At 61.5% G+C, this 14,711-nt stretch overlaps 1 protein-coding gene across 1 annotated transcript; it reads right to left on the bottom strand.

Moving 5' to 3' along the window:
• Positions 1–2,328: 2,328 nt before the first annotated feature.
• Positions 2,329–4,251, bottom strand: LOC122126407 (collagen alpha-1(I) chain-like). Its single transcript, XM_042701010.1, has one exon. The coding sequence runs from the start codon at positions 4,249–4,251 to the stop codon at positions 2,329–2,331; it is 1,923 nt and encodes a 640-aa protein (XP_042556944.1).
• Positions 4,252–14,711: the final 10,460 nt, after the last annotated feature.

Below are 14,711 nucleotides of genomic sequence, written 5' to 3' on the forward strand. Positions count from 1 at the left end.
CCACAGGGAAGAAAGGCGTCCTGTCCCACAGGGAAGGCGTCCTGTCCCACAGAGAAGGCGTCCTGTCCCACAGGGAAGGCGTCCTGTCCCGCAGGGAAGGCGTGCTGTCCCACAGAGAAGGCGTCCTGTCCCGCGGGGAAGGCGGGCTGTCCCGAAGGGAAGGCGTCCTGTCCCACAGGGAAGGAAGGCGTCCTGTCCCCCAGGGAGGGCGTCCTGTCCCGCAGGGAAGGCGTCCTGTCCCACGGGGAAGGCGGGCTGTCCCGAAGGGAAGGCGGGCTGTCCCGCAGGGAAGGAAGGCGGGCTGTCCCGCGGGGAAGGAGGGCTGTCCCGCAGGGAAGGAAGGCGGGCTGTCCCGAGGGGAAGGCGTCCTGTCCCGCAGGGAAGGAAGGTGGGCTGTGGACAGGGAAGGAAGGCGGGCTGTCCCGCAGGGAAGGAAGGTGGGCTGTCCCACGGGGAAGGCAGGCTGTCCCGTGGGGAAGGCGGGCTGTCCCGCGGGGAAGGCAGGCTGTCCCGCAGGGAAGGAAGGCGGCCTGTCCCGCAGGGAAGGCGGGCTGTCCCGCAGGGAAGGAAGGCGGGCTGTCCCGCGGGGAAGGAAGGCGGGCTGTCCCGCAGGGAAGGAAGGTGGGCTGTCCCGCAGGGAAGGAAGGTGGGCTGTCCCGCGGGGAAGGCGGCTGTCCCGCGGGGAAGGCGGGCTGTCCCGCAGGGAAGGCGGGCTGTCCCGCAGGGAAGGAAGGTGGGCTGTCCCGCAGGGAAGGAAGGCGGGCTGTCCCTCAGGGAAGGAAGGCGGGCTGTCCCGCAGGGAAGGAAGGTGGGCTGTCCCGCGGGGAAGGCGGGCTGTCCCGCAGGGAAGGAAGGTGGGCTGTCCCGCAGGGAAGGAAGGTGGGCTGTCCCGCGGGGAAGGCGGGCTGTCCCGCAGGGAAGGCGGGCTGTCCCGCAGGGAAGGCGGGCTGTCCCGCAGGGAAGGAAGACGGGCTGTCCCGCAGGGAAGGTGGGCTGTCCCGCAGGGAAGGCGGGTTGTCCCGCGGGGAAGGCGGGCTGTCCCGCAGGGAAGGAAGGCGGGCTGTCCCGCGGGGAAGGCGTCCTGTCCCGCGGGGAAGGAAGGCGTCCTGTCCCGCAGGGAAGGAAGGCGGGCTGTCCCGCGGGGAAGGAAGGCGTCCTGTCCCGCGGGGAAGGAAGGCGGGCTGTCCCGCGGGGAAGGAAGGCGGGCTGTCCCGCGGGGAAGGCGTCCTGTCCCGCAGGGAAGGATGGCGGGCTGTCCCGCGGGGAAGGAAGGCGGGCTGTCCCGCGGGGAAGGAAGGCGGGCTGTCCCGCAGGGAAGGTGGGCTGTCCCGCGGGGAAGGAAGGCGGGCTGTCCCGCAGGGAAGGTGGGCTGTCCCGCGGGGAAGGAAGGCGGGCTGTCCCGCGGGGAAGGAAGGCGGGCTGTCCCGCGGGGAAGGAAGGCGGGCTGTCCCGCGGGGAAGGAAGGCGGGCTGTCCCGCAGGGAAGGATGGCGGGCTGTCCCGCGGGGAAGGTGGGCTGTCCCGCAGGGAAGGAAGGCGGGCTGTGGACAGGGAAGGAAGGCGGGCTGTCCCGCGGGGAAGGTGGGCTGTCCCGCAGGGAAGGAAGGCGGGCTGTCCCGCGGGGAAGGTGGGCTGTCCCGCAGGGAAGGAAGGCGGGCTGTCCCGCGGGGAAGGCGGGCTGCCACTCCTGCTCTCTCGGTGCTGGGCGCAGAGTGATGCAGCCAAGAGAACGCGCCCAGGCCAGCCGGGGACTGGCCACCCTCCTCGGCCGTCTGCCTCAGCACGGGCCGGCGTCACGGGGCCGGCGTCACGGGGCAGCGGCGTGACAGGGCGTCACGGGGCAGCGGCGTCACGGGGCAGCGGCGTCACGGGGCCGGCGTCACGGGGCAGCGGCGTCACGGGGCCGACGTCACGGGGCAGAGGCGTCACGGGGCAGCGGCGTCACAGGGCCGGCGTCACGGGGCAGCGGCGTGACAGGGCGTCACGGGGCAGTGGCGTCACGGGGCGTCACGGGGCCGGCGTCACGGGACAGCAGCGTGACGGGGCAGCAGCGTGACGGGGGCAGCGGCGTGACGGGGCAGCAGCGTCACGGGGCAGCGGCGTCACGGGGCGTCACGGGACAGCAGCGTGACGGGGCAGCAGCGTGACGGGGCAGCGGCGTGACGGGGCAGCGGCGTCACGGGGCAGCGGCGTCACGGGGCAGCAGCGTCACGGGGCAGTGGCGTCACGGGGCGTCACGGGGCCAGCGTCACGGGACAGCAGCGTGACGGGGGCAGCGGCGTCACGGGGCAGCGGCGTCACGGGGCAGCGGCGTCACGGGGCAGCAGCGTCACGGGGCAGCAGCGTGACGGGGCGTCACGGGGCCGGCGTCACGGGGCAGCAGCGCCACGGGGCAGCGGCCAGCCCGCCCTGCCCCCACCCGGGCCTCACAGCCACCAGGCTGCGCTGGCACCGCTGCCCGGAGCTCCGCGGGCCGCTGAGGGACCCCCGCGGGCCGCTGACGGAGCCCCGGAGCTCCGCGGGCCGCTGAGGGACCCCCGCGGGCCGCTGACGGAGCCCCGGAGCTCCGCGGGCCGCTGAGGGAGCCCCGCGGGCCGCTGAGGGAGCCCCGCGGGCCGCTGACGGAGCCCCGGAGCTCCGCGGGCCGCTGAGGGAGCCCCGCGGGCCGCTGACGGAGCCCCGCGGGCCGCTGAGGGAGCCCCGCGGGCCGCTGAGGGAGCCCCGCGGGCCGCTGACGGAGCCCCGGAGCTCCGCGGGCCGCTGAGGGAGCCCCGCGGCCGCCGCTGACGGAGCCCCGCGGGCCGCTGAGGGAGCCCCGCGGGCCGCTGAGGGAGCCCCGCGGGCCGCTGACGGAGCCCCGGAGCTCCGCGGGCCGCTGAGGGAGCCCCGCGGGCCGCTGAGGGAGCCCCGCGGGCCGCTGACGGAGCCCCGGAGCCCCGCGGGCCGCTGAGGGAGCCCCGCGGCCGCCGCTGACGGAGCCCCGCGGCCGCCGCTGACGGAGCCCCGCGGGCCGCTGACGGAGCCCCGCGGGCCGCTGACGGAGCCCCGCGGCCGCCGCTGAGGGAGCCCCGCGGCCGCTGACGGAGCCCCGCGGCCGCTGACGGAGCCCCGCGGGCCGCTGACGGAGCCCCGCGGCCGCTGAGGGAGCCCCGCGGCCGCTGAGGGAGCCCGCGGGCCGCTGAGGGAGCCCCGCGGCCGCTGAGGGAGCCCGCGGGCCGCTGAGGGAGCCCCGCGGCCGCTGAGGGAGCCCCGCGGGCCGCTGACGGAGCCCCGCGGGCCGCTGAGGGAGCCCCGCGGCCGCCGCTGACGGAGCCCCGCGGCCGCTGACGGAGCCCCGCGGGCCGCTGACGGAGCCCCGCGGCCGCCGCTGACGGAGCCCCGCGGGCCGCTGACGGAGCCCCGCGGGCCGCTGACGGAGCCCCGCGGCCGCCGCTGAGGGAGCCCCGCGGGCCGCTGAGGGAGCCCCGCGGCCGCTGACGGAGCCCCGCGGCCGCCGCTGACGGAGCCCCGCGGCCGCTGACGGAGCCCCGCGGGCCGCTGACGGAGCCCCGCGGCCGCTGACGGAGCCCCGCGGGCCGCTGACGGAGCCCCGCGGGCCGCTGACGGAGCCCCGCGGGCCGCTGACGGAGCCCCGCGGCCGCCGCTGACGGAGCCCCGCGGGCCGCTGACGGAGCCCCGCGGGCCGCCGCTGAGGGAGCCCCGCGGCCGCTGACGGAGCCCCGCGGCCGCTGAGGGAGCCCCGCGGCCGCCGCTGAGGGAGCCCCGCGGCCGCTGACGGAGCCCCGCGGGCCGCCGCTGAGGGAGCCCCGCGGCCGCTGAGGGAGCCCCGCGGCCGCTGACGGAGCCCCGCGGCCGCTGAGGGAGCCCCGCGGCCGCCGCTGACGGAGCCCCGCGGCCGCTGACGGAGCCCCGCGGCCGCCGCTGAGGGAGCCCCGCGGCCGCCGCTGAGGGAGCCCCGTGGCCGCTGACGGAGCCCCGCGGCCGCTGACGGAGCCCCGCGGCCGCTGACGGAGCCCCGCGGCCGCTGACGGAGCCCCGCGGGCCGCTGAGGGAGCCCCGCGGCCGCCGCTGAGGGAGCTCCGCGGGCCGCTGAGGGAGCTCCGCGGGCCGCTGAGGGAGCCCTGCGGCCGCCGCTGACGGAGCCCCGCGGGCCGCTGAGGGAGCCCCGCGGCCGCTGAGGGAGCCCCGCGGCCGCTGATGGAGCCCCGCGGGCCGCTGCCCGAGCTGCACACACCCACGCCGGTAAGCGCATAAACTAAAGCCAGGGGCTTATTCAAAAGGGCAAAGGAGAGTTCACTGCACAGCGGGCGGCCGGAGCACAGGCCCAGTCTACAAAGGGTGCTCTCCACTGCTGCTCCCTCGCAGCACAAAGCAGGGGCCTCTGGAGCCAGCCTGGAACATTCTCTGCCGGGAGACTGAGCTGCCAGGGGGCAGGGTCCGCTCCCGGCCCCAGAGCTGCTGGGCAGCTTTGCGGCCGCGGACCCCACGCGAGGACCCGGCTCCAGCCTTCCCGGAGTCGGGCCGTGGCCCCCGGGAGCCCTGGGCCCGAGCGGCTGCCCCGGCTGCGTGAGCTCTTGGCTGGCGAGCCGATGGCCAAAGGGCGAAGCAGCCCCTGATGCCAACCTCTGTCCTCTGCACACACCGCACACAGTGCTTCTCTCACAGGGGCGTGTGCTGAGATGATTTCTATCACAACACCGGTAATGACAAGTGGTAATCATCGTAATCCAACGAGACTCAAAGTGTCCTGACACACTGAACTCACACAGCCAGGGCCCAGAGAGGTCAGGAAACGGGCCTGGCCCTGCCCAGGCAGGCAGAGCGTGAACCAGACCGGCTGAACAGAGAGGCAGCTCTCCTCTACCGCCTTGTGTCTGAGTATGGACTCAGTGCGCGTGCGCAGGGGCACAGGTATGGCCTCCAATCCTGCAGGGAGCAATCTGGCTTGGCTGAGGCAGCTCTGCTTGGAGACTGGACACCCCTCCCCAACCTCCAGCTCCCTGTCCCTCTGCTCCAGGCATGGGAGCCTGGCTGTCCACCCCACCACCCTGGGCTCAGGAGGAGAGAAGACCGCTATCTCTCAGGACAGCCTAATACACAGGCACATTTTCCCATCAGGGTTGTGCAGTCTTTCATTTCTTGTTGTGATGTTGCTAGGCTGCTGGTCAGAGCAGCTGTGAAGCCTCAGGAACTATTGTCAGGGAGCCACAGGCTGTGGACCGTGAGCTCGCGTAGGACCAGAATAGTAACAGCAGTCATGCTGGCATAAAGACTGGCCCAAAAAGCATTATTCATTTTCAAAGCAGCAACTGACATAAAGTGGAGCCCAGATGAAAACTCCAGGCAGTGCTCTGATGAAGAACTAAGGAGACCCTTCCCACACCCCCACACACCCGACCCCCTCCTGCCTCCGTGACAGCCCTACAACGCTACTTCTTGGCTTGCCAACTGTATATGTATTTATGTTGACTTCCTATCTGGGTAGAAAGGTGTCATTTATACACTCCAGTACCTGTCCTTTCCCTTTATGAGTAAACTGGATGTTAACTCAGAGAACCATCAAACTGTGCACAGTAGATCATGCCTGAAATGCCAGCTACTTCTGAGATGGAGATCAGGTGAAGGCAGTTTGAGGCTAGTCCAGTTAGAAAGTTAGCAAGACCCCCACCTCATCCAGTATCTGGGGGTGGTTGCAAACACTTGTCCTAGCTACTATGTGGGAAGCATAAACAGAAAGGTCGATAACCCAGGACAATCTGGACATAACAGTGAGGCCTGAGTCTGAAAATAATGAAGGCAAAAATGACTGTAGCTCTGTATCCAGTGGTAGAGAGCCTGGCCACCAAGCTTGGGTTCCTAGCCCATAAACACTGCTGCACACATTCACACACACAGAATAAACAAAAACTAAATCACCATGACATGATTAGCTAGCACCTAAGCAGCCTGACATTTCTGACATTTGCATTTCTCCTCTGTACTGCTATTCATTCCTCCCAGAGATCCTGAACTCTTTCTTCCTTTCTCTTGCTCCTCTTGCCATTATGGTCTTCTTCGGTTTTTGTTTGTTTGTTTTTATTTTTTCCAGTCCTGGGGCTTAAACTCAGGCCTGGGCACTGTCTCTGAGCTTCTTTTGCTCAAGGCTAGCGCTCTACCACGCGAGCCACAGCATTACTTCTGGCTTTTTCTGCTCATGTGGTGCTGAGGAATGGAACCCAGGGCCTCATGCATGCTAGGCAAGCACTCTACCACTGAGCCACCTTCCCAGCCCTCTCGTGTCCTTCTTATAACACTATCACATCCAACTTCAACCCTGTGCGGACACTCTTGTACCTAGGGAGCTCTGATCTCTCTCACACCAGCTCCTCCAGCTGGGCTTACTCCATTATCCATCTTTGTTCCAGGCTTGCTGAGCTGCATTCTTTCTTGGACCCCCACGCCTCCTCTGTTCTTGATTTACTGCCTTGTTTTCTTGAGGTGCACCCTCAAGTAACCTTCTAAAAGAGTACACCAGAGAAAAAAGCATCTGAGATTATGACTCTACTAAATAACTAGTCTACTGCCATATCTTATTCATAAGTTGTCTTGGCCTGGGTTGAAAGTCCTTCCTCTTGTCAAATGATCAGGGCATGCTCCTATGTCTCCTAGTTCCAGTGCAGCAGTGGGGTCTTGAAGCCATCTACATTTCTCCACCTCCACTCCTGCCCTGGTGCCCCGGGCTGCTGACGCCTGCCTTTTCCTTTATTTTCCTGGGCCCTGGTAGGTCCATTTGATCTGAGAACCAACGTGCTTTAACTCGGAATGTCCTATTTTTTCTGCAATTTCCCTCTATTTTATCCATTCTTTTCCCTTAATTCCTGTCGGATATTGATTGAACTGTGAACTGTTCTTTTAAGTCTTGTCATTTGTTCTACTTTCTAGGATGTTTGCTGAATTTCTCATTTTGTCAGTTATGACTGGGGTTTCCTGGAGCCTCTCTGCTTCCCCACGTTCCCCCTGTGTTACGCCGTTCCTTCAGGCTGTCCATGCCGTTCCCTCTGCTTCCTCAACATCATCTTCCTTGTTGTTGTTATGTGCTGGTCCTGAGTCTTAAACTCAGGGCCTGGGCACTGTCCCTGAGCATTTATGCTCAAGGCTGGTGCTCTGCTCCACTTCCAGATTTGGGGTTGTTAACTGAGATGAGAGTCTCACTTTCCTGCCTAAACTGGCTTCGAACCACTGTCCTCAGAGCTCAGCCTCCTGAGTAGCTAGGATTACAGGTGTGAGCCACTGGTGGCTAGCCTAGGTCACACTGTTAAGTGATTATTGGGGTCTGTTGTATGTTGAGAACTTTGTCACACATTTCCGACCAGTGCCCAGCACACAGATATCTCCTTCTGGGCTTTGCATTCCCCAAGAACCATCTCCACTTCCCGTGGCAGAGGCCAGGGAGGGAACCTCTGCCTCCTCCAGGCCAGGAGGCTCAGCGGCCAGGGTCTCACTGATGGTACACAAAATCGTCATGAATTCCCGTGTGTGCAACCCTGGAGGGGTTAACTGAACTGACACATCTGTTTTCAGCCCCCCCCTCCACATTTCCACCTGGAAGGGGCTTTGGCCTTAGCCATCCTGCTTCATGTAAGCCCAGAGGACAAAGCCATTTTCCTCTGGGGGCGAAGCTGGCTGGCTGCCCCGCTGGCCTGGGCAGGACTGGGGTGACCTCCTCCCGACCAAACTGCCTTCCGCCCCTGTGCACCCCTGCCTATGGCATCTTCACGGGTCGAGTCCGGCCTTCTCTCCTTGGAAGCTCTGCATCGCCAGGCCATGGGCTCCTAATTCCCGTGTGCTCCATGCCGGCCCTCTATGCTGCACCCCTCCCCTGCTCTGTCAGGCTGACAGCGTGCCACTCGCGCGTCACAGCACACAGCTCCCCTGCCCCAGCTCTCTCCCCTCTTATGCCCAGCACTCCACAGCCATCACAGGAGGCTCGCAGAGGTGAGCAGCTCTGGGCCATGCCTGCCTGTCAGAGGGACTCAGGAGTGTTCGGGAACTCTCAGTCACAGTAGCAGATGTGATGCATTCAGCGAACACGGGAGCAGTGACCACGAGCAGACCCATCCCACACGCAGGCAGAGAACACGGGAGCAGTGACCACGAGCAGACCCATCCCACACGCAGGCAGAGAACACGGGAGCAGTGACCACGAGCAGACCCATCCCACACGCAGGCAGAGAACACGGGAGCAGTGACCACGAGCAGACCCATCCCACACGCAGGCAGAGAACACGGGAGCAGTGACCACGAGCAGACCCATCCCACACGCAGGCAGAGAACACGGGAGCAGTGACCACGAGCAGACCCATCCCACACGCAGGCAGAGAACACGGGAGCAGTGACCACGAGCAGACCCATCCCACACGCAGGCAGAGAACACGGGAGCAGTGAGTGTTGGACAGAGCTGTGCCAAGGAAAGTGGGCTGAAGAGACAAGGGGCACCGATGAGATTTCCCAGGGAAACTTCCGTGCAGGTCTCATACAGGGAGCCAGGCGCTTATGAGGGGCAGCGGGGGGCGGGGGGGAGGAGAAGGGGGCAGGGAGGGTGTGGACCTCAGACCCTGCTCTCCACTGTGACTGGGGTGACCTCACCTCTGCCTCAGTGGGCCGGATCAGCTGGTCCCGAGGACAGGAAGGCAGCCGGCAGGGCAGGACTACAATCAGCAAGAAGAGAAGCAGCAGCTTCTGGGCACTGATGATTCTCATCCTCGATCCTAGCTACTCAGGTGCTGAGACTCAGAGGATCACAGTTCAAAGCTAGCCAGGGCAGAAAAATCTGGGAAACTCCATTTCCAATTAACCATCAAAATGCTGGACTGAAGGTTTGGCTCAGGTGATAGAATACCAGCTGTGAGCAAGAATCCAAGAGACAGCACCACGCCTCAGAGCTCAAGTCCCAGTACCAGAAGAAAGAAAAAGAAATGAAGAAAAATACAATAAAATTTAAAAAAGAAATAAAGAAGAAAAAGAAAGAGGAAGAGAGAGAAAGAGGGAAAGGAAGGAAGGAAGGGAGGGAGGGGGGGAGGGAGGGGGGAGGGAGGGAGGGAGGGAGGGAGGGGGGAGGGAGGGAGGGAGGGAGGGAGGAGGGAGGGAGGGAGGGAGCGACAGCAGCTTGGACTCCATACCCCGGCAGTAAGCACAGTAGGATCTCTCAGAGTTTGATAGGAGTAAGACTCCATATGATTGAAGCTTTGGTGTGGTGTAGAAAATAATGGTTACAAATTAAGCAGAGGGACGTAACTGCAGGGTCGACAGGGCCAAGGCTCTGCAGTGAGGAGTAAGACAGCAGCTGGGATTCAGAAACAGTGAAATGTAGCCCCCTGGCAGGCTTATTCTTTATACCTTTATGAATGTGTTTGAGACAAAAAGTTTACCAAACGATACCGTTAGCAGCGACCAGATCACGGTACCCAGAGTCAAGTACAAACCAAGGTGTGCTGGCAGACGCCAAATGAGGAAGAAGGGCCCTGGTGGAGCCGTGGTGAGGGAGGGACACACCACGCCACCACATGCAAGCGAGCTGAAAAGCGGTGACCACAGAGTTGTTAGCCTCCTGCTCAGCAAGAGGCAGGAGCAGGGCCTGTGGAGAAAGACTTGAGGGGAGAAAGCTGAGGGTGTTTCTTGCAGTTAGAGTGGAACAAAAATAACATAAGCCATCTCATGGAGGGGTGCGGAGATGAAGCCAGAGAGCGGAGGCAAACAACCAGGCCTGAATGTGCAGGTCACAGGGCCAGGGCTCAAGGGCTCACTGAAAAGCAAGCTCTGCAGAACTGGACGCCCAGTCCCCACGGCCGGAAGCAGTGCTTCCTCCAGCACAGATGTGCACCGGAGATGGCAACCTCCCCTCCTCCCCCCGAAGTCCTATGACCCCCGGAAAAGGTTACCAGAAAAACCACGTCTTCAATCATCTGCATAGCCGGTGTGGACGTCCTCCTCACACCAACACCAAGGCCCAGCCAGTGCGGCAAAGATTCCACCACTTTCTCTGTGAAGAAGGTGCTCTTCCTGGCAGGAAGTAACCATGCTGGTCTCATCACAAATCCTCGGATGCTTTTAATTTTGAGCTGATGGCCCCGCTAAAATCTAGAAACACAGTCCATGCTTCTAATTTTCTAAAGCCTCGCCCCAGCAAGCATTGTGCCATGGCCTGGAACCTGCGCCCGTCACCACAGACGCGCCCTGGGGCTGGCAGTCTCGGAACCCACTGATTCCCGAGGACAGACAGGGGGCAGATGCAGCCCCATGTCCTCACAAGAGCAAAGCAGGACCGGCACCGTCGTCACGACGCCTGATGAGGGTGTGGACTCACAGTTCTGGGCTTCTCAAGCGACCAGGCTGGCTGTGGCAGGCAGGTGGTGATGCCAGGGACCCTTGGTGGTGGAGTGGGGGGGAGGGGCGGAGGGGGAGGAGCGGGGGAGGAGGAGGGGTGGGGGAGGGGAGGGGGGAGGGGCGGGGGGAGGGGCGGGGGGGGGGAGGCCAGCTGCTGCAGGCGGACCAGGTCCCAGTCCTTCCCCGCTGTTCCACACAGGTGCACGCCATTGTCCCACAAGCACCGAGCAGAGCATGGCTGACTTGCCAACCCTGTCCCAGAATGGGCCCTGCCAACATACGATGTCAGCAACACAGGTGTTTTCCTCATGATGACATTAGGGAAAAAACAGCATGAAAATTAAGTCTTCTAATGACTGACATGTTTGGGAGAGCTTTTAATATTGTGCCTGTTTCAGGCTAAAGATTGTGAAAACATTGATTCTGGGTTCCAGATTCTCTTTTCAAAGCAGAGTTGCTGTTCATGGCAATATGTGGAATGAGTATCTGCTCCTGCTTCTAGACCTTAAAACATCACCCAGCGCTGGTAGGCATATTCACTTGGGTCACGAGAACAGACATCTTTCTCTGCACCATGGACTGTGCTGTTCTTTGTTCTATTCGCCAGATCTGTCTTGCACTGTTACCAAATTTAAATGCAAATAATGCTTTCTCTCAAAAGCGTTCAGGATTCTGGCCACAGAGGAAGTGGCATACACCCGATAGCATGAAGCAAAGGTAACAGGGGCACTATGCCCCTCCTGAATGCTGGAGAGAAGCAGACACAGCCTGGCACCACACAGCGGGCGCATGGCCACTGCCCCAGGCACCCCACCGGCCAGGCCAGCCCCCAGAAGCTTCTCTGTGCCAGCCAGTAGCTTAAGGGTTGCCTTCCAGGGAACCTAGCTTTCTCTGAGGTTCTAGCTTGATTTGACAACTTGTGTAAAAGCAAATGAAATTTATATATTCAAAGTAGGTATCTATCCAAGGCCAATACCACACATTATTGTTAAATAGCCGTTTTCACTGATTATCTGTGCAGCTTGGCAGCCTCTGCGGTGACAGTTGCTACATCTATGCTCAGTTCATAATGACAGGCATCATGCCACAGCTGATGTTGGGTAATGCGGCCTCTTGTCCTTTTGAGATGGAAATTCAACACAGTGGTGCCATAGAGAGGGGCCCTGGGTGGTAGGAAAGGAAACAGGCTGGGAAAGAACCGACACAGACATCACAGGGCTGCAGAAACTCTGATTGGAAGCGAGAGGCGCATGCTCATTTGGCTACATCTTCCATGTGGAAAAGAAGCACTGACCCTGACAGGCATCCTCTGGTCCCGGGAAGGCTCAGGGCCAAGATGTGGAAGAGGACAAAGGGGTGAGGAGCCCTGAGGATGCACACACAGTGGAGACAAAGCCCCAGGAGAGACGCTGGCCACGGGTCACCGACATCCCACAGCAGATCCCAAACACAGCCAGGAGCACTGTCTGCAGAAAGCAATATGACAACACTTTCATCTTCTCCGAAGTCAGGGGCCCAGGAACAGGAGGGAGAGGATGGCACGAAGACACAGGACAGAACAGGAAGAAGGGGACGGCACTGAGACACAGGACAGGACAGGATGGAGGGGACGGCACTGACACACAGGACAGGATGGAGGGGACGGCACTGACACACAGGACAGGATGGAGGGGACGGCACTGACACACAGGACAGGATGGAGGGGACGGCACTGGGGCCTCCATCCAGAGGTGCAGGTTCACTGTGCGGCTTCATGCCCATGGATGTCTGTCGGTGTCAAAGTTCTTATTTTCTTCCTCACTAAACTCATCTGCACCAAAATAAAAACATGTTTCCAGGTTGAAACAGATGTGTGTGGAAAGAATGGAAACGTATCTGGCTGTGAAGTTCAAACGCTTTAGAAGACTTCCTGGGAAGTCTGAGCCAAGAAAGGGCCTGGGCAGGTGAATGGCGGAAACCTTCCGTGTTGGCCGGTGGCCGTCCCTCCCTGTCAGATCAGACTGGATGTGCACACGCTCTAAGACCTGAGAACTTTTCAGGGCCTGGGAAGGATTGGGGCCAAGAGGAGCAAGTGGCAGACAGGGTGAGGAGTCCTGGGATGCACACTCCGGAGCCAGTGGAGCCACAGCCCCAGACCTGCTGAGACCCGGCTCCCGTCCTACAGAGCACTGTCTCCCTGCACTTCACGGGGAGCGAGGTCTCAGAGCCCAGGGTGGCCTCCTTCCCTCAGGAGGAGTAGAAGGGTGGTCACGGGGGAGAAAGGCACCGGGGAGCAGCCTGGATGTCAGCTTGCCCTAGTTACCCAGGAACCTCCCCAAAGGACAGAGATGCACACCTTGGGAGCTCCCTGGACCGTCAATCCTGGGTCCAGTCCTGTTACAGTATGAAAAGCAGTCGTGTGACACCACGTTTCCCAAGTATGATGCTTCTTCATCTACACTGACAGGTTCAGGAGATTGGTATAGAAAACCCACTCCTGGCCAGATGGCAGCTGGCAGTCGCTCACACCTGTAACCCTAGCTGCTCAGGAGGGTAAGATCTGAGGATCGTGGTTCAAAGCCAGCCCAGGCAGGAAGTCTTTTATCTCCAATTAACCAGCACAAAGCTGGAAGTGGAGCTGTGGCTCAAGTGGTAGAGTACTGGCCTTGAGCAAAAACCTCAGGGACAGTGTCTAAGCCGTGAGTTTGAGCCCCAGGATCCATACAAGAAAAAAGAGGGGGGGAGAGAGAGGGGGAGAGAGGGAGGGAGGAAGGGCAGGAGGGAAGGAGGGAGGAAGGGAGGGAAGGAGGGAAGAAGGAGGAAGAGGAAGGAAGCAAGCCCCCCTCTTACTGCCAGTGCCCTGGGCTGTGCTCACCCGCAAGGACGCAGTGTCTCAGCCCAGCCCAGAGGAAGGAGCGACCCCTCCACCGCTAGCAGGGGAGGTACTGACTATACCTTATGCACGTCACAGCTGTTCAGGGCTTGAGGACGCTAGCATCATGATCATCAGATTGTTTTCTTTGAAAACCCCGTGTTCACACAGTGTCTATCTTCAGAGCTGGTCCAGAGGAAGTACTCAACAAATATTCGTAAAAATGAAGGCTCGAACCATCTAAATGAAAAAAGGCAGAAAATACCAGCTCTCAACGTAAATCAAAGCTAACAAGAATCCAAGTGAGACATTGGAGACTATCAAGAAGTGCTCCCGATTATGTTCTCTCCAGGGTCTACGAAAGCCTGCCCCGTGAGATTGGGGTGTGGAGGAGGGAATTGGCCACCTGCAGCAACGGGTCCTTACAACTGACCCTGAAGGGCAGGTGTGGCAGCTGGGCACAGCCAGCGGGGATCTGCGGAGCATCCTCTGAGCAAGCCGGGGCACAGCCCTGGTCATCAGTTAGAAATTCCAGCGCGAGCATTGGCTCCCTGCAGGGAGGCGCTGAGCCTGCGTCGGGGGCAGCAGGTGCTGTGAACCCAAGAGCCTGAGCTCCTGGTCTCTGGGAAGACAGTGCTGCTCTTCCTCCCGCCACGTGTGGAAGCAGCTGCAGGCTCCCCGAGGGACCCAAGCACCCGGCACCGTGGAAGACACAGAAGAGAACCCATAAATATTGCAAATCGTGAAGCGCCGAGACCACGGTCAGACGCAGACGATTCATGCACCACTGGCCCCTGGACTCCCAGCCAGCCTGACTGCCCTGAGATTCTAGGTCAGAGGAGAGGTTTCTTTTCATGTTTATGTTTTGAACACATTTCAGACCAGCAAGCAAGCAATCATGCCTTCGAACACCTGGGGAATTTGTTCTTTCCATTATTAGCAGAAAGCTAAGTTTAAGGTTTAAATTTTTCACGAGAACTTGAGAACAATGTAAGGAAACAAGTATCTTCTACTGGCAGAGCACACGCTAGATACTATCCACATAACAGGGTACACAGGCCCCGCAGGGGGGCAGGGGTGGGTGAGTCCCACAGGGACCCGTCCCCAGCGGGAGCATGGCTCTGAGGGACGGGGGACCGGCCCCAGTGGGAGCATGGCTCCGAGGGACGGGGGACCGTCCCCAGCTGGAGCATGGCTCCAAGCGAAGGACAGTGAGGTGCACGGAGTTCCCATGAATTCCAGACAAGAAGCTTCTCGGTGGATCTCCACGGAGTTCCACCCACTGGCTCTGCCCTCTCAGGAGTTGCCAGGAGAGTTAACCCGGGAGAGTGAGCGTCTACCCCAGGCGGACCTTGCTGATAGCAGTGTGCTCTGCCCTGAGTGCCCTCAGCCAGGAGCAGGTGAGAGGATGGGGCAGTGGGGACAGGAAACGGAGCCCTCTGATGCCTGACAGCATGCAAGAGAGCCTCTCACTGGGCCTGCTGGGTCTGAAAACCCAG

The sequence above is a fragment of the Dipodomys spectabilis genome, unplaced genomic scaffold (assembly GCF_019054845.1).
Source record: "Dipodomys spectabilis isolate Male_0828 unplaced genomic scaffold, ASM1905484v1 ptg000277l, whole genome shotgun sequence".
NCBI classification, from domain to species: domain Eukaryota; kingdom Metazoa; phylum Chordata; class Mammalia; order Rodentia; family Heteromyidae; genus Dipodomys; species Dipodomys spectabilis.